Genomic DNA, 18396 nt, shown 5'->3' with positions numbered 1-18396 from the left:
GGATAAGACATTTGAGAATTGAGGTTATTTTAATCGTATCACCTTTACTTATCCTTGCTTTTTCTGAACTTCTACTTGAACTATCTTCAATTAGCAAATTAAGTTAATCATCGAAATTTCTGATGCTGTATTGCCAAGTTATGTAAAACCATATATTTTAAACTGATCATCTGTATTATGTGAACACAATATTAATAATATTAACTATATGGATTGGGAATAATTTAATAGTATGATCGTTGAACGATAATTCGATTAAAATATAATATAAGAAAATCAAGAAGTGGATAAATAACTGTATTATGTTTCTCTATTTGAGGTACCTGCTAATGAGAAATGTATTCAATTAATAAAAGTCCAATAAAAATAAATTATTGTAATCAACAGTAGATATTTATAAACTTAATAACTTGATACTAATTCCAAGTCTTAGTTAAATCAGAATGCAAGGTGACGGTGACCTACCCGTTAGGTTTCTTACCATGTACAAAACGATTTTGAATCAACTCATATAATATGGTTACATAAATTTAATGCAATATAATGGGTACATATATAACCCAAAAACGTCATAGTTAATCAATGGATCATGATAATAACAATCAATGTAAAATACCTAAAAACTAACAAAGAATTAGTCAGTAAATCACAAGTAGAAAATTTAAGTTATTGATCTTTGAATCTTTTTTCAATCACTAAGAGAACCAAAATAAGTGTGTTAACCACAATTTAATATATTCCCCTGAATTGCATACATTATACTGTATTAAACATATTATATTTTGATCGTTCTAGACTATTTACCGAACGTTTAAAACAACCTCTGTCAGTGTCAACATGTCATGATAATTCAAATTTTAAAAGTGCATTTCGATTGTATTATTATATTTTGTTGATTAAAAATTTCTGAAAAACCATATTAAATAAACACGCAGAAAATATATCATAATATAATAGATGGTTAATTTTAGAGATGCCAACTAGATGCTTATTGAGTAAGTCGATTATTATTTAAAAATGCCTTTCTGCAGTTGCAATAATTTATCATCGTTTTCGAGTTTTATGATATCTGTGATATAGGTTTCGTGATAACCGATAAGTATTTTTTTAATGCAACGCCCACTATGAAAGTATCCATTATTTTTTTTTTTATACACAATTGTAAGTAACAGACAATTATCTTTGACGTGCAAAACAATGTGATGATTCAATGCGAAAAAATTGTCAGAATAAAATAAGATAATAACATTGTCGACTGTATAGAATATTATGTAGGTACCGTTACTATTTTTGCAGTTTTAGATTTTCTAATTTTAGTACTTATCGTTCTGATTTGCTTATTTATGAATATCATTTATCATTGATATTATAATAAGGAAGTTTGTACGTGTATTTTGTTATATTTTATACTTTTTACAATAATTAATAACCTAAGTAACATTTATGACTGAAACATAAAACATACAAATTGATACATTCCGGTGACTATCCATATCGTTATAAATATACTAATATTATGTATAGCCTACAACAGAACACAACTGACAATTGTACACTAAATTACAATTATGTTTATGTAAAATGATCTACCGACTCCCATTTAAAATGTATACTTTATTGATAATAGTATTAATCACGATTTTTTTTAAAATTATTTTTAATTCGTCTGCCTTGGCATTTTTCTTCTTCGTCAAATATATATAGATATGATGTAGTGTTACATATTATACTATAATTTTTCATTGATTAATTTATTTTGCTTATTTATCATTATTTGTAGTGACTATATTATGTACACTCTTACTCGTACGCATTCATCTTTAAATAATTACAATAATTTCAAATATTTTATTGTTTTACTATATATTTAAACACTGTGTGACAGAATAGAAAATTGTTAAAAAAAAAAGTTGCTAATAAAACAAATCTATTCACAACATGTTTACTTAAGATTATAATATTAATATGTATATTTTGATTGATATCATTAAACATGATATTATTACAATTTAATGAAATAATGTGACTATTTATAAACCATTTATTGTACCATAACTGTAAGTAATATAATACTCGTTACCTATATGCAACTATATTATAATAATGTAATGATTTAACTATATACGGATATGTTGATAATGATATGCCTAATATTGATCAACTTTAAACAATAGTGTACAATTAATAGTAACAAACCATATATACAATCAGTAGGTACTTACCAAATTGTAAATCATTCAGACTATACATATATATTGTACATAGTATATAATACAGTTATACAATATTGTTTGAGTATATTTTGAAATGAATTATAAACAAATTATAACGTTATTATATAATCGATTTTTTTAGGTAGCTGAATAAATTCAGATATTATAATAAATATTTGATTCAATAACCACATTGTGATATTGTATTATTAAATGTTTTTTTTTAAATTTTTTTTTTTTACCATCGTTACTCATCTGAACAGCTTGACATTGTTGTGAATGACCACGGTACATGATGTTTACTTATTAGTCTAGTAAGACATCAATGACTACGTCTATTCACATTAAAATTAAATGTATACACGGATACATCATTAAATCATTTAAATTTCATCGTGCTCCATGATTAGCACTCACACACATATTGAACTATATTATACTTGGTAATACTTAGAACGTATTAGTTTTCGAAAGAATAATTTTAAGCAAGATAAATTCTTACGATTTATGATGACTCGTAGAAAATCAATCCAATAATGGGTGAATGGTGGAAGAGACACAATTGTTAGTTAGACACAACTAAGAACTAAAAAACTTTGGCCCTAGTAGTTAGTAGTCTGGACATAGAAAATACTAGCATGTGGAGGCCATTGCATAATAAGACATTTTGGTGAGGATAATGTTGCCGGTGAATCTGCCTTCATCCTGGGTAACATAGAATCTACACTCTACAGTTAACACATTATATTGGACTTATCGTATTTAATAATATTTTGACTTGTACTTATGATCTATTTCCTTTAAATTAGAGATAGTTATGTTGTATGTACCTATGTTTTTGAATTAAAACAGATTTTGTATTAAATTTCATAAGTTTTAATTTAATAATAAAATGTCGTTTTTTCCTACATAATATAATGGCAACAATATCAACAGCTCATTATTTTATTTTAATTCTATTTTTTTTTTTTAGAAAAAAAAAATCACATTTAAATTATATTGAATAACTAAGAACATTTATATATTTTCAAATTATTATTTTAATTCTATACATATAATAAATAATGCATTATAGGTACACTAGTACTTTACACGAATTCTCTTGATTTTAGTTCTTTTTAATTTTAAATTATAAATATTATGAATTATAATTTATAATAACAAGAGCAAACAAATGTATAATGATGGATTGTAAAAATGTTATAATGACAACGTTGCATTTCCTGGAATAGTGATTCGTATATATGTGTAATTACTAATTAGCGAATTGTTCTCTACCGAAAAACACGTTTGAAAGGTTATTCTCAAAGAGGTCATAATCATAACTAAAAAAAATAAAACATGCCCAGCTATAATTGCTGCCTATATGCTGCCTGTATACATCTGCCCAAGACCATATTATTCGCTGCTTCGATGGAGCAATTGCGCATATAGGTACGATACTAAATTGTACAGAAGCTCCTTAAACCCGTTACTATTTAATAGACTTTACATATCATTATAACATGAAAACTTTAAATCAGTTTTCGATAGAAGAGTCCTTGGAATATTTTAATAAAATATAAATATTTTTTTTTACCTTTTCTGCATCAACTGCGTGGTTATTAGCATACAATTATTTAAACAGTTTGGACTAAGATTAAGTAAATAAATGGAGTGATATTTAAATTAGATTTATATTCTAATATTAAGTTGTTAAATTCAACTTTTTCCTGAGAAAGTAATAATATACAAATATTAATACTACAAGCATACAGACTACAAGCCATAATCATGGACCATCGTGGTGCGCATATATGGTAGGAACAACGAAAGGAGGTAGTAGATATATTTGTTAGTAATTGGATTAGTATTTTTAGACATTGTATGTCTGTCTTACAAAAAAATGACGACGGTGCAGCATACGTTTGTACCTTTTTCTCCAGTATTGCGTCTCGTTTTCCCGACAAAAATCATTATACAGTAGAAACCGTTTATAATGACAACCGATTATTATGACCTATTTGTTTTGGTTCCTTGAACGTAATAAACGGTTTCTACTGTATTTGACGCTTTTTGTGTTTCATCTCGTTAAATTATGCATTTTCCCGTTTTTATTATGAATTACCAATGTATTTTATCAAAGGTGTACTTGACCACTTTTATAATCACTATATCTAGTTGAAAATTACGTAAGCATTAAATGGTTTAAAGATAGCGTGAGTAACGAGTTGGGATTACTATAGTACGCGTGTATATGTTTGTGTTGATTGTTGGCGGTGGTATAGAACTATATTAGTCCGTTTTGTATTTTTCAATAAATTATAATATACGTCTAAACGTTTTATATGGTCACTCTAATGTAGATCGAGGCATTTACTACCGAATCGCGACGTCATATAATACTATATATATATACATATAATATAGGTTTATACGTAACAACAACAATAATAATAATACCTTTTGCCATAAGTCTAAACCAAAGAGTACTACTCTGTGGTCTAAACTCGGCGCTATGGTAGTTTACAGCAATAACAATCCATGCGTATTCAGTACATATACGTTTCGAGTACACTTAAACTCGGCAGTAAAGTGCACGTCTAATGTATAGAGACTTCGTCTGTATACTCAGCAACATCAGACGCTAAGTTTTCAAAGTAAATTACACGACGTTACAATATTATACCGTCGCCACGATCCTTATTCGTTGGTATCGAGGCGCGTGTCGAAATAATATGATAATAATAATAATAATAATACATAGGTACGCGTGTATAATAGTATATAGTGATGGCGTGCCGTCCAGAAACGAGGTTCAAGAAACCGATCATCGTAATAATCTCGTCAAACCCTCTCGCGGCACGACGGGAAAAGAGGGTCGAGGAATTTCCACGCACATACATACGTATATAACATTTGTACGAGGCATCACGATAATCTATCGGTATATTTCACGGTGAATTGAATTTGATTGAATTTCCCTTTAGCCGCGCCTGTCACGGTCCCCGCTCCAGTGTAGCCTATGTGCACTCGTATATTATAATAATATTATATCATACCCGTTACGACACGTGGGCCACGAGGAGACGACGAACATATACCCTTTTTGTGTGGTAACGCGGCTCTTCGTTTTCGTCGGCTCCGAAAGGGTAGCGGCGGTTTGTAGCGCTGCTGTGCAGTCTTAAAAAAAATAAAAATGCAAGAGCTCGGGTAATCAAAATTATCATCCCCGTCTGCAGCTGCAGCAGATGGAGAATATTCGTCGAATCGATACATATTTTTATATTCATAGACCAGCTATAAATATATGGACTGTTAGTAGAGCGGATTATAGAGAGCTAGAGAAAGTAAAAGAGCTCCGACATTGTTAGCAAAACATATAACATATACAAGTTAATCCATCTGTAAACCCATCAGCCAACATTGATAGCGAGAGTGCGAAAACAATTGATCGTCAAAGTTAAGAGAATTTTCGTTTTTAGAGAATAAAGATTATAGCATTGCTATCACTTCAGCATATAGCCATCATAATATGCACAGGCATTGACTATCTGCTTCTAACATAACGCTTATTGGAACTTGGCAACCTGTAGCAAGGTGTAGGGGATGTGCAGTCCATATAATACTGTTAATGGGTCTATGGCTACATTAAACAATGTACTGGAACACTGCAGAGGCGTTCGAGAGGGCGTCGGTTGGTGGTTACTACATTTACAGATGGATTATTTCATTTCGCGAGATGAAGTAATATAGGTGGCCTCTGTGAAATTAACGATATAAAATATTACAAAATTAATAAAAATACATTTTTTCTTTTATACATATATATATAATAGGTGGTGAGTATGCCGTGAGAAATGTTGACACCCCTTGCAGAAAATGAGTGTTCATCCTTGCATTACTATTCTTGATCTGTAGCAGAGAACGCTACACGCCAATATTATATCGTACATTTAGACAAACTACGATGGGAATCGTTTTATTTTGGTATTTTTTTTTCTGTGTATCACTGTGTGTAAATGCTGCAGAGACGTTTATTATTATTATTATTATTATTATTATTATTATTATTATCATCATCATCATTATGTTACTGCACAGATGAACATTCCGGGTCGTGTGTTTTGTTTTTTTCACGCGACACATAATGTGCGAATAATAAACGTATATGCTCAAGATAGTTTTGATGTTTATCGACTACAGCACAATGTTAATAATATAAAATTCTCATCATTTCTAATAATATGTTTACTCGAAATATACATATTATCTGGTATTATTATTATTATTATACGAATTTTTGCCTTCGTCACATATTCAGCACAATACAAAAAGATTGACTGTACTTGCATTATGCATTTCGAAACAACCGTAATATATTCTATTCCAATCACACTTGCCGTGTAGAACCGAGTGCGAATTTATACGCAATATTATACGTAGGTATATGCATATAATATAGGTAATACGTAAGTAATAGCAACATAAATATCAGTGTACAGTGACAATTATTGTGGATATACGTTTTTGAAAAAAATTCACACGCACGTAAACGACTTTTTTTCGCCCCGAGTTCATCGTTAAAGTGTGAGAAAATTTTACTTATTGCAAAATGGACATAACTAAAACGAGCAATTTTTCCTGCGAAGGCGCCAAGCTACTGTGTTCCGCCAGGATATTAAATTACCAAAATATGATGTTATATATTATTGTAAACAACACACAGCTAAAAAAAAACATTATTCAAATGATGAATATAATTTTTATATTATTAGATATGTGTCATACCTCATATACCTAACGGGTAGGTACATCTTATGTTATGTATTATCTTATAAATATATGTCGAATTGTAATTTTGGGTAAACGTTTTTGTCGATTTTGCTTGTGCAATCGATTACACGACAATTATATTAATAGCTATACGGCATATAGGAGGAACTGACCTTTAGTAAATTTGCTGAAAAAAAAAAATGAGAATCGAATTCGTGGTACTCGGATTCTTTAATTTTTTGTCGAAAATCTTTTTTCTTTATAGGTAGCTAAATGTATTTTTAGAAGAAAATTGGACACACGATATAAGCGCATAATTGCAAGTATAAATATTATATCTAATCAATTGTGTTTGTGTACTCCTGCAAATTACCGGCTGCAGCGTCTAATAAATGTTGTATTCTTACACAGAGTTGTTGTCAATCAAACTATTATGTCAAAAACTCCATACACGCGTTTGATAACAATAAAATAGTTGTCGTTGTTTTAGCAGTAGGTGCCTATATAATACTATGTATTTTCGATTCTCGTGATTTCTATATAATAAATAAATAATAATATAGTATGTTTATTATATTATTATAGGTGCCCAAAAGTTTCGACGTATTTTTTAAGACGCTTTTTATTGTTCCTCCGAATAAACGTGCAGTAGAACCGTTTCCCATCGCAAGTTCGTCCCACGCCGAGGATTCGCCTTTTGCATTTTTTTCGCCGGGTAGGTACACACGCACGCTCTCTGTTGGTCTGTCTCTCTCTCTCTCTCTCTCTCTCTCTCTCTCACACGGATAATTATTATAATATTATAACTTAATAAGTTACGAACCGAACGCCGCTTTATAAATCACGTATTTATAATTAACCCACTATGTCATCCGTGGACCGTGACGTGTTTTCATTTAGTATATATACAGCTATAGCGTTTAATACCATATAATAATGATAATCATAATAAGGGTGTATGTGCAAGGACCTCTCTCTTTCCACCCTCGGTTCGCTCGCCATGTGTCGCGAATATCGTACAATTTTCGTCCCTTAACTATATATATGCAGTTATAACGTCGTATCTCGGACGCGCTCCGATAACAATATTTTAATTTTCACTGCTCTATACCGTATTAAAAACAGCACAACTAACCACTGACCTTTGACAAAAATCCGAATACTGTATATTATAAAATGTAATACAAAATTGAGAACCAAACATGAAACACTGTTCTGCGATTAAACACTTGACAACACTTTGTATTCAAATAGACCATATTCATCTATAAATTTCGATCGTGAGAATAAAAATATGTTATGTAAGTATGTATGTAATATATTCTTCCAAGCATGCTCACCTCTTTTTTTCCTTCAATAATGCAGTATCAAGTTCTACATAAATACTATATTTTGAAGCTTTTGAGATTTTTTTTACTAAAAATATCCTATTATTAATAAACAAACTTCTTTTTTTCAAATGAAAAACCTTTTTTTCTACTGCAAATTGTTTAATGGATAATTTTTCTGAAAATGATGAAGTATCAAAATTCAAATTCAAACAAGTCGTTGTTGAGTTATTTAACGTTGTGTACTATGGATAATAGGTCCATGGTATTGGGATTGGAGATAATGCAGTGTATTCATGCTAAGAGATACTACTAAATATTTCAGTTCGATGACTTTGTATTGAAATGGGGTTTTCGCTGAATGATAGATAGTACTTAACTACACATTTTCAGATAAATTTCAAATTGTCAACACTTTCGATAAGCTCATGTCTGGTACAACTTACTTTTTTTTAAACGGAAACACCAATTTTTTTTTGCATATTCGGATAGAGTATTTTTTTCTTAACAATTTATGTATGAAAAATGTATTTCTGATCAAAAAATTAGCATATGAAATTTAACGATGAAATTTAATATTAAAGAGTTATTTGTTTTTGACGAAATTTAAACTAAATTCAACTTATTGTCACTTATTAATATCCATTATATTATCATTAAAGCAATAACAATTTTTTTCAGAGAAATATGTGATACCTAACCAGAATGAAAAACTTTGTTACATGAATAGTAATTGTCACAAGACTAGTGTGAAATTATGAAAAGAATTATTACTAGTCAGTGAAAATAATTTATGTGACAACAAGTTGAATTTAGCTTAAATTTCGTCAAAAACAAATTACTCGTAAATATTAAATGTCATCGTTAAATTTCATATGCTAATTTTTTAATCAAAAAACATTTTTTTATGTATAATTGTTTAGAAAAAAATACTCTATCCGCGAATATGTAAAAAATTGATGTTACCACTTAAAAAAAAGTAAGTTGTATCGTGCATGCGTGTATCGAAAGTATTACAAATTATAAATTTGTCTAAAAATGTGTAGTTAAGTACTATCTATCATTCAACGAAAACCCCATTTCAACACAAAGTCATCGAACTGAAATATTTAGTGGTACCTTTTAGCGTAAGCACACTGTATATTCTGAGCTATGGTGTTTTGAAATTGTAGTTATGAACACTGATCTATCAACCGTTATAATTTGTAAAAATATCCCAAGTATAAAAAAAATTCAATATTTCATTTATTTTATATTTTAATAAAATCATTTTGTAGAACTATTATTCTTATTTTAAACATTTTGATGACTGAGAAGACACACTCGTTCAAATTTTAAACTATTAGTACATCAATATTTTCAAAAAACTATCCATTAATAAATTTACATTAACAAATAAGGTTCGCATTTGAAAAACAGAAGTTTTTATAACTACACAATTTAAGTTAATAACACAAAAAATCCATCGAAATTAAAAATGTGGTCTTTATAGGTACTAACTTATATATTAAAAATGAAAGTCGTGCATGTGTGTATCGATTGATTTAATATTAAGATTACGTTATTATACGACCTAGGTAAATAATTTATAAATATAAACGTAAACATATTAAATGCTATTATTTTGAAATTGAAACCCTATAATGTAATATTTAAGTTTTTACTATTTATTAATTTTGAAAAAAAAAACTAATTTTAAATTATTGCTTATTAATATTTAAAAAATATCTACCTGAATAATTATTACAGTAAAAACATTAAATTAGGTACTGGAGTAGCAATAAAAAAAGATACGAAATACAAATTATTCCTGATTCTTTCATCCACTTACCCATACTCATCAATTAACGGGTTATATGTAGGTAATGATGGTAATGAGTGGAATTCGATCATTGCCTTATTCTGTTCTGAACGCAATTTGACAAAAATAAGTGCAATCAGACATTAGACCTTCGCTTGATATCAACGAATTGAGATGAAATCTATACAATGTATACCTTTGTATACGGTTTACCTATATACTACATCCGTTACACCAGTATTGCAGTTTTATTACCAAAGTGTGACGAAAAACCATCTAGGCTCTTATAATAATTTATATATATAAAATACAGATCTAATAAAGAATAAGATTGTTATTCTTCATTGATTTCTGAACATTGAGCGTTATCGGTTAATTCGTACGAACGTTTTTTATTCTTCAGTTCAAAGTGCCAAAATCGAACAAAATAAAACAATTATCACGATTTATTGTCGATTACGCATTGATATTGAATAATGCATTAGATGTTGCAGTGTTGCATCTCAAATATTAAACGTTTGCTGCAAGTAACCGAGATGCACGTTTAATCGCGGTGGGCCATTAACGCCAACTTCTTTCACAATAATATTCCTTTTCTTTTCAAACAGGCGTTTATTGGTGTTATCGACATTCAAAGTCTTATAATAATATTCAACATAACTGCGGTAAACAGCTTAAAATCAGTATATGAATATTATTACAGTTTAATATGATATTACACGAGGAACGTATTTTTGTTCCGTTTCCTGCACGCCCAACAATCAATACAATATAATATTATATTGCTGTTTAAGGCTTTAACTGGGGGGTGTGGGGTTGCGGGGGTCCGATTCCTGAAACTTTTGAAAAAGTAGGTGTATTAATTTTATCGGTAAATAGGTATTGACAGTTGTATTAAGAACAGTTCTATGTCTGTGTGCATTTTGTTTCAAAATATTACGGCCTCGATGCTGTTTTTCTGTAAAAGTCTTGTCAAACTCTGTCATTATACAAGTCGTTCAAGCGGTGGTCAACTAGACAATACCACCCATATCGCATACAATAAACGTGATTTTTTAGGGGGAAACGCCTGCAGGTTTTATCGATGGAAAATAGTTTGATAATTTGATTTCAAGAACAAAAAAACTATGTATAGGTTAATTCCTCGATTTTTATTGAGTTGAAGACATGTTTCATTTGATATAAATTTTACATTTAATACATATTTTAAAGCGCGCAACACAATAATCACTGCGATCACGTGTCTTAAGCGTTCAATATAAGTATCCGCAGTTGATTGTTCTTCCGTTGGTTGTAAATATAAAACCACTCAAAATAAGTATGATGATAAAAATAATAATATTAATTATAAACAAAAACATATTCCCACTAAATCTAAGACTGACTACATATTATTTTATTAGCATTACAATAATATCATATTGTTGTATCATATTATGCTCCAATATTTTCACAAGGAATTCGCGTTAGGAGAGTTGGCTATGGCACGCTTCGCCGGCGCACAACAATAGAACTGATCGTTACACACAAAGTTGTACATGTCCACCAAAAAAATCGTTTTGGCGTCCAGTTGCTGACAGTTATACGGCAAGTCGAAGTCATGTTTCCTGGTCAATTCGTTGATGTCGTTTGGCTGCAAATACGGCCAATATTCCACCATGTTCACTTGATCCTGAATGATAAAAACGTTAGTCAATATTTTCGGCTTTGTGGTTTTATATTGAATGTGACGAAAAAAAAAACTCTGCTTTGTATTTCGAAGTAAATAACAATATTGTCACCACCGAATGGTGGACATATGTCAATTTAATTAAATTCAAGATAATAATAAATGTATAAATGCTTCCAACCGATAATCCGTTTCTAATTTCTGTGCTTCTATTAGAGTATACTATGTAAAAAACTATAGAAAACTCACAAAGATTGTATTTTTTTTTTTTTCATTTGGATCAAGGCTCCAACTACTAAGATAATTAGTCTGTTACTGTTGGAGGGGTGGGGGGGAGGTCAGTTAGGTTGGAACACGTTTTCGTGTGTGGCAAGGACGTGTGGCTAAAAACCCGGGTGGTCACCCATCCGAGTTCTAGCAACGATGGCCGGTGTGTACGCTTAGAGCGTTGCTTCAGAGTAATATTGTACGACCGTAAGCCACTGACTGTAATTTTATTCGGCATGCAAATTAAACCTTAAAATATACGAATCTCGTGTAAAAATATATTTAAGATTATGTTATTGTAGGCATATTAAACTGTAATTTATTTAGCTTTATTTTTTAACCACGCATTGTGCGATTGAAGACTTGGCTTCTAAAAAAGCGTTCAGAATTTGTTTAAATGCAGCTTTAAAACTAACTATGAGGCGCTGACGTGTTATTCTGCATAGGTATATGTTCAATAATCTACATACAACACTATATGTATTATATCTAATATCATGGCATAAAAGTTCAAAATTAAGACGATTTCGATTAACAACTTTTACAAAAATCTTACGATTTCAATATAATATAATAGTATGCAATAAGATAACCTCCCAGCAATGCCACAGAGCTTCCTAAATCGTATTGTTCCTATTAATAATAACTGTACAGACGACAGAACTGTAGCGATAACTCCAATATTATCGTCTTGATTCAGCGTGTGTTGTATTATACTCACTTTGCTCAATGATCTTTTCGGCGATTCCTGAATATCGTTGTTCCTGCGACCAATCCTGGGCACCGACTTCGAAGCCTTCAAGAAAAATTCCTCACCCGCGAACCCACGGCGGGTGATCTTCGGGTAAGCACTTGCGTCCTTCATGATGACGTCACTGGCCGTTTCGAACTGATCACTGCGTTCGATCCTGGACGCGGTCTGTTTGTCGTCCATGTCCGTCAACCAGATATTTTGTATCTTCTTCTCCGGGAATTCGTTAATCGACATTACGCGCAGTATTTGCAAACACACCAAACCTATACAAGTGCAGGCAATACACAGTTTGTTATTAAGCTTATAAAATAATATATGGTAATATGTATTACATAAATATTATTGTTAAGTGCAACATTGTGACCGTAGTCAGATCGTCCAGTCGATTCGTGTAGGAAAAATATTATATCCGTAACACCTAACAATGATCTATGGGTATACCAAATGAATTATACGTTTCGAACATTTATATTGACCTCGGGTCACTGTAGAAATATTTTTATAGAATTCGTTCGGACAATTTTCGGAAAAAATTCTGTTTGGGACTTTCGATCAAATGAAACATCAGAAATGTATGTCGAGGAATACTAAAATAATGTAGGAACGTGTTTGATTTTTGAGTTTGCGTGAAAACGAGTCATTATAGTAAAACCATTGAAGTAATAATTTTATTATGACTTAAAAACCGTTTTACTTGAATACTTGACCCGTAAACTAGCTGGCCATTATAATAAATACCTACATGTTAAGATTACATATCGATAAATATAAAATTAAATTATTAATATAACTTTTTATTCATATTATTATGATTTATATGGACACGTCCTCATTAACTTTTAATAATGTATAAATATAATCACACAAGCACACACGTGTGGGTTTATACCTACTTATAAATTGATATGATATATTTATGGTTTTATTTTTATTTATCTATGTCTGTATAGATCTTGTTCGATTATATGTGATTTATTTTCTTTTAATGTGTGATGAAAAATAAAGTGTAATTAATTGATTTTAATTATTACCTACTTTAATATTCTACGCTTATTGCGTAATCTAATAAATAATAAACGCGCATGTTCTTGGTTTGTTTATTAAAAATAATCATGTGTTTTTATTTAAGGATGAAAACTCTTTTCAATAAGTATATGAGGTTTAACATTAAGCACAGTATTATAATATTAAGAAAACTACAACATAACATTGTATGTAAATTACGAAAACAATTTAGATGAAATATTTTAACTAATTGTCGATTTTCTCGGTAAACTATTGTTATAAAAAGTTTTTGTTGTGTTTACCTTCAAACAGCAGCCATAAATTCATCTATATCACCATAATAATGATAAACACGCGTATGATTTTTTTTCATATAACTTTTTATCGAGTTACTGGTTAATATATATTTTTTAATAACAACTTATTTCGTGTCTCATTATAGTACACATCAATATTTGTAACGTACCTACGTGTTCTAATCTGTGGATATTGTAATCATTTTAAGAGCAATTGTCAGGTGTTTATTGTTAAATATTAACTAACTTATCTTTAGTATCTACCAAATTTTCATTGAATAGAAGGAATATAAGTTTCAGAAATTAAAATAAACAAATCTTGAAATTTGTTCACAACATTTTACTAACAGATCTAATAATTTATTGTAATTGACCTTATTAAATATTAAAAATTCTATTCTAAATCAATTCAAGTAAATCGAAAGTAAATAAAATCAATAAATTATATTATACGAGTGAAGCTAGACAATAATTTAATGGAATTAATTCTAAGTCTATGATTACAAGTATAATAATAATATGATCACGATAAAAGCGAACCGCGAGCAAAGTAATACTCAGTCAGCCAGAATCATATTCTATATTCCAGTGTAAGTCGTAAGATGTAGCCATGTATATACGTGATACTAGGTGATATTATGACGTACAGGTGTACTGGGTATTTGATATTTTATTAAATGCACTTGCGTAATGCAATTTGAGTTTAGTAAAATTGCTTTAGAGTATTACAACATTATGAACACATACAGATGTTAATTTTTTTAATTTTTAATTTTTAATTTATAAAGATATTTACAATCTATTAAATAAAATAATAGGTAAATTTGGTACACTGTAAATAATAAAAATGTTCATGAATAATTTGTGGAGAAAGTTGTTCACTATCGGCACCATAGAACAGATGTTATAATTATAATAGAATTGGTGTATTCCAATTTTCGTGATTATATTAATTGTCTATACCTACCTACTTAACGTATTTTGCGTACATATTATAACTATGCGTTCCCTTAGCTGTATAGCCCTAGTTCAATACCCAAACCCGATTATATCATTGGTGAAATGATATTTTTTATTAAAATGAAAAAGTGATGATAAAAAAAAACTCTAATAATTAAAATGTTCCAGTTTTAAAAATTACTGTAACATTATTTTAGCGATTTGCCTTAAAATTTTATTTTAGCACTATTCTTCCCTTCTTTTTAAGTTGAAATTTTAAATGATTAATTTTTTCTAAATAAAAACGTGAAGAAACACCAAAAGAAAAAAACAGTCACAAAAAATATATATTCAAGCAAATTCATATAATATAATATTTTTAATTATTTTTTGCAATATCAGGGTTTTTAGTTGTACACTATACCCGTGTGAATATTCTTCATTTGTATTATTAATAATCAAGATTATAATATAATAATCATTAAATCAATATTAAAAGATACTTTCAGCAATAATGACATTTAAAATGCATGCTATTTAAAACATATAATTACTAATATTAAAATTAAAATTCGTTAGTCAACAATAGTTGTTAAAAATAAATATGATTACTATTCTTTTTATGAATCTGCGATCAATAATAAAACGAATTGAACCATCGTAGTAACATTGGTATAATGGACATTTAACATTAAATATGAACATAATAATATGATACTGATTAACATATTTTATAACTTATAAGTAGGTACCTTGTTGAAGAAAATTAGGTTAAAATGAACCTAAAATAATTCTAATATTGTATAATAGGTCCAACACTTAAATTTATTGTACCATCTTAACTAGTTTTACACACATTTATTGAATTACATTGATTTGATCGTAGATATTATTTTTTAAGATTGTACTTGTAATAATTATATATAGAATTAATAATTTTAACAATTCATAAAGCTATGTAGCCATGTAGGAATAAGTTTAATTACAAAAATTAATTTTGCAAGTAAGATATTACCTATATATTTTAATCTTATTTTATTTTACTTTAAATACACGCCATGTCAAAATATATTTGCCAAGTACATAGGTAGTAAGTTGCAAACCATCTTCAAACTATGTATTGATTATTATATATTTTTTTTTATTATTGTAATATTTTCGTTTATTAAAAAACATAAATCCTACTTGTGTTGTAACTAACACATATATGCTTTGATTATTTTTTTTATTACCAGTTTAATTTCTTTATATTTTATAACATGTGGGTACATAAAATATTTACCGATAATTGCCAAATATCCACTCATAATTATTCTGTAAATCGACTTCCGGTTCAATGAAGAAATTCTCTGAAAAAAAAACAATACGAATAATAATAATAATAATAATAATAATAATAATATGATGTAATCGTTGCTTAGTCAAGAGGGTCCTATATAATGTATTTTACTTAATTTTCTTAAATGTTTTATCAAGTGCATATAATATAATGAAAGTGATATCATTATAATATAATAGTCGGTGCTGATAAAATCGAGAGTGGCTAAATGATTAATTATTAAAGTAAACTAACTTCGTCTAATATACTTTTAATCGCGCGTTTAAGTTCTACACAATATAATACATCATAATATTAGCATGTACTATATATTATTTTTGTATACTCCTGTCCGAAATCGTCGTAACTATTACTATATTATTTCCTTCTAGGATGTGCCTATATCCGCTCATTTTGACCTCCAAGGATATTACAATATTATTATCAAGACAAAACAACGTGTCTGGTAAAAGCCAATAGTTTTTGATGAATCTTGTTTCCGGTATTCCGTTTTGTTCGGAGGTGCATGTACAAAACACTATCATACATATGTTACAGTTGTGCTGACGCGCGCCAATAGTTTATGTTTTAATCAATGAAAAATTGACCGTGAACTATCGTGTGTTGACTATTTTGTTTTTACCCCCTCCCCCCAAACAGGTCTTTACAGTATTTTGATATTACATATATATTATATTGTATAAAATCACACTGTCAATAACGAATGATTTATAGTATATAATATATACATATAGTTTTGTTTTACTACAGACATATTATATTATTATTATAACTGCAGTCCGAGTGATACACTCACAAAAAATTATTGTACAAATAATTATTTAATATTTTATACATTTTTTTTTTTTTTTTAAACACGTTATATTTCGTTCAACACATTCATTCGGTATTCATTAGCAGTCTGTTAATCGGAATCGTTCCAACAGGATTTTACGTCTCAAATATTTACATATAAAAACAAAATAATAATAATAAAAATAATAATCAGCTCCTTTTATTTAATAACGCTGGGCAAGCAAATTTTTTCTATTCTCCGAAATACGTTTCAATTGTTAAGGTTTTTGACGTCTACCGTTGTAATACTATATAGTATATTATTTGCTTATATGTCGATGTTCTGAATATGTTACGGTTTTTGCCCCCTTATTGTTATGATTTTTCTTTTTTTTTTTAAATACATAACACGTAATATCTATAACGGCCGACCTACAATAGCGATTTCCTAATTATTCTAGATATCGTGTCGTATAAAATATTTCTGCAACGAAAATAAAAAACTATCCTAACTATATGTGTTGTACAAATAACGAAACTAAATCGTACATTATTATTCAAGTATTACAGTCGAGTCGAGAGAACTCAAATCTCGATTGGAGAATAAAAAAATTAACTAGACTTGCGTAATTTTCGAGTAATACACCTCAAACACAATTTAAAAACACTTCAAGGGGCGAGAAAAAAATTTGACTTCTCGAGGTTTTCTAGCTATCGAGACTCGACTGATGATAGGTAGGTACTTACCAGCGGCCTACACTAATAAAATAATAATATTATTTAATATTTACCGAAATCGTTGACTCGTGATGATGCGTAGACTCCACAACTGTTGCCGTCCAACAACTGCCTGTTTACTCCTTTCCTGCGTTCGTATTTAAAGAGCTCAATTTCAGCGGGCGACACCTTGTACACTTGTCGTGAGAGAAAAAAAATGTATAAATGTGTGTATATAAATTATATTATTTTCAAATATAATAATATATCGAGTGCATCATAGGGGTACCCCGAGTGAATAACCTTGTCGGACCTCGATGTAGGTATCTTATTAAGTGGGTACATACGATGGAAAACAACCATGTTTAAGTTGTAACTGCACTGCAGCCGCGTATTACAATGTACATTATTATTGTAATAGGAATATAAAAATTATTTAGACCAAAAAAAAAAAAAAACGACGCCACACCGTTCGATTTTTTTCATTTGATAATATATTGTTGGTTTTTTTTATTCTAGTTTTGTATTACTAAAGGTAG

At 29.3% G+C, this 18396-nt stretch overlaps 1 protein-coding gene across 1 annotated transcript; it reads right to left on the bottom strand.

The window, feature by feature from the left end:
• Nucleotides 1-11227: 11227 nt before the first annotated feature.
• LOC111039542 lies at nt 11228-18054 on the bottom strand. Its single transcript, XM_022323100.1, has 4 exons — nt 17932-18054; nt 16310-16376; nt 12755-13050; nt 11228-11769 (listed from the first exon to the last, which is right to left on the bottom strand). Exons 2-4 carry the CDS (start codon nt 16332-16334, stop codon nt 11548-11550), a joined length of 543 nt encoding a protein of 180 aa, XP_022178792.1. The 5' UTR covers nt 16335-16376; nt 17932-18054; the 3' UTR covers nt 11228-11547.
• Nucleotides 18055-18396: the final 342 nt, after the last annotated feature.

Source organism: Myzus persicae, unplaced genomic scaffold, assembly GCF_001856785.1.
Source record: "Myzus persicae strain clone G006 unplaced genomic scaffold, MPER_G0061.0, whole genome shotgun sequence".
Taxonomy (NCBI): Eukaryota; Metazoa; Arthropoda; class Insecta; order Hemiptera; family Aphididae; genus Myzus; species Myzus persicae.
This window is presented reverse-complemented; position numbering and strand designations above follow the sequence as displayed.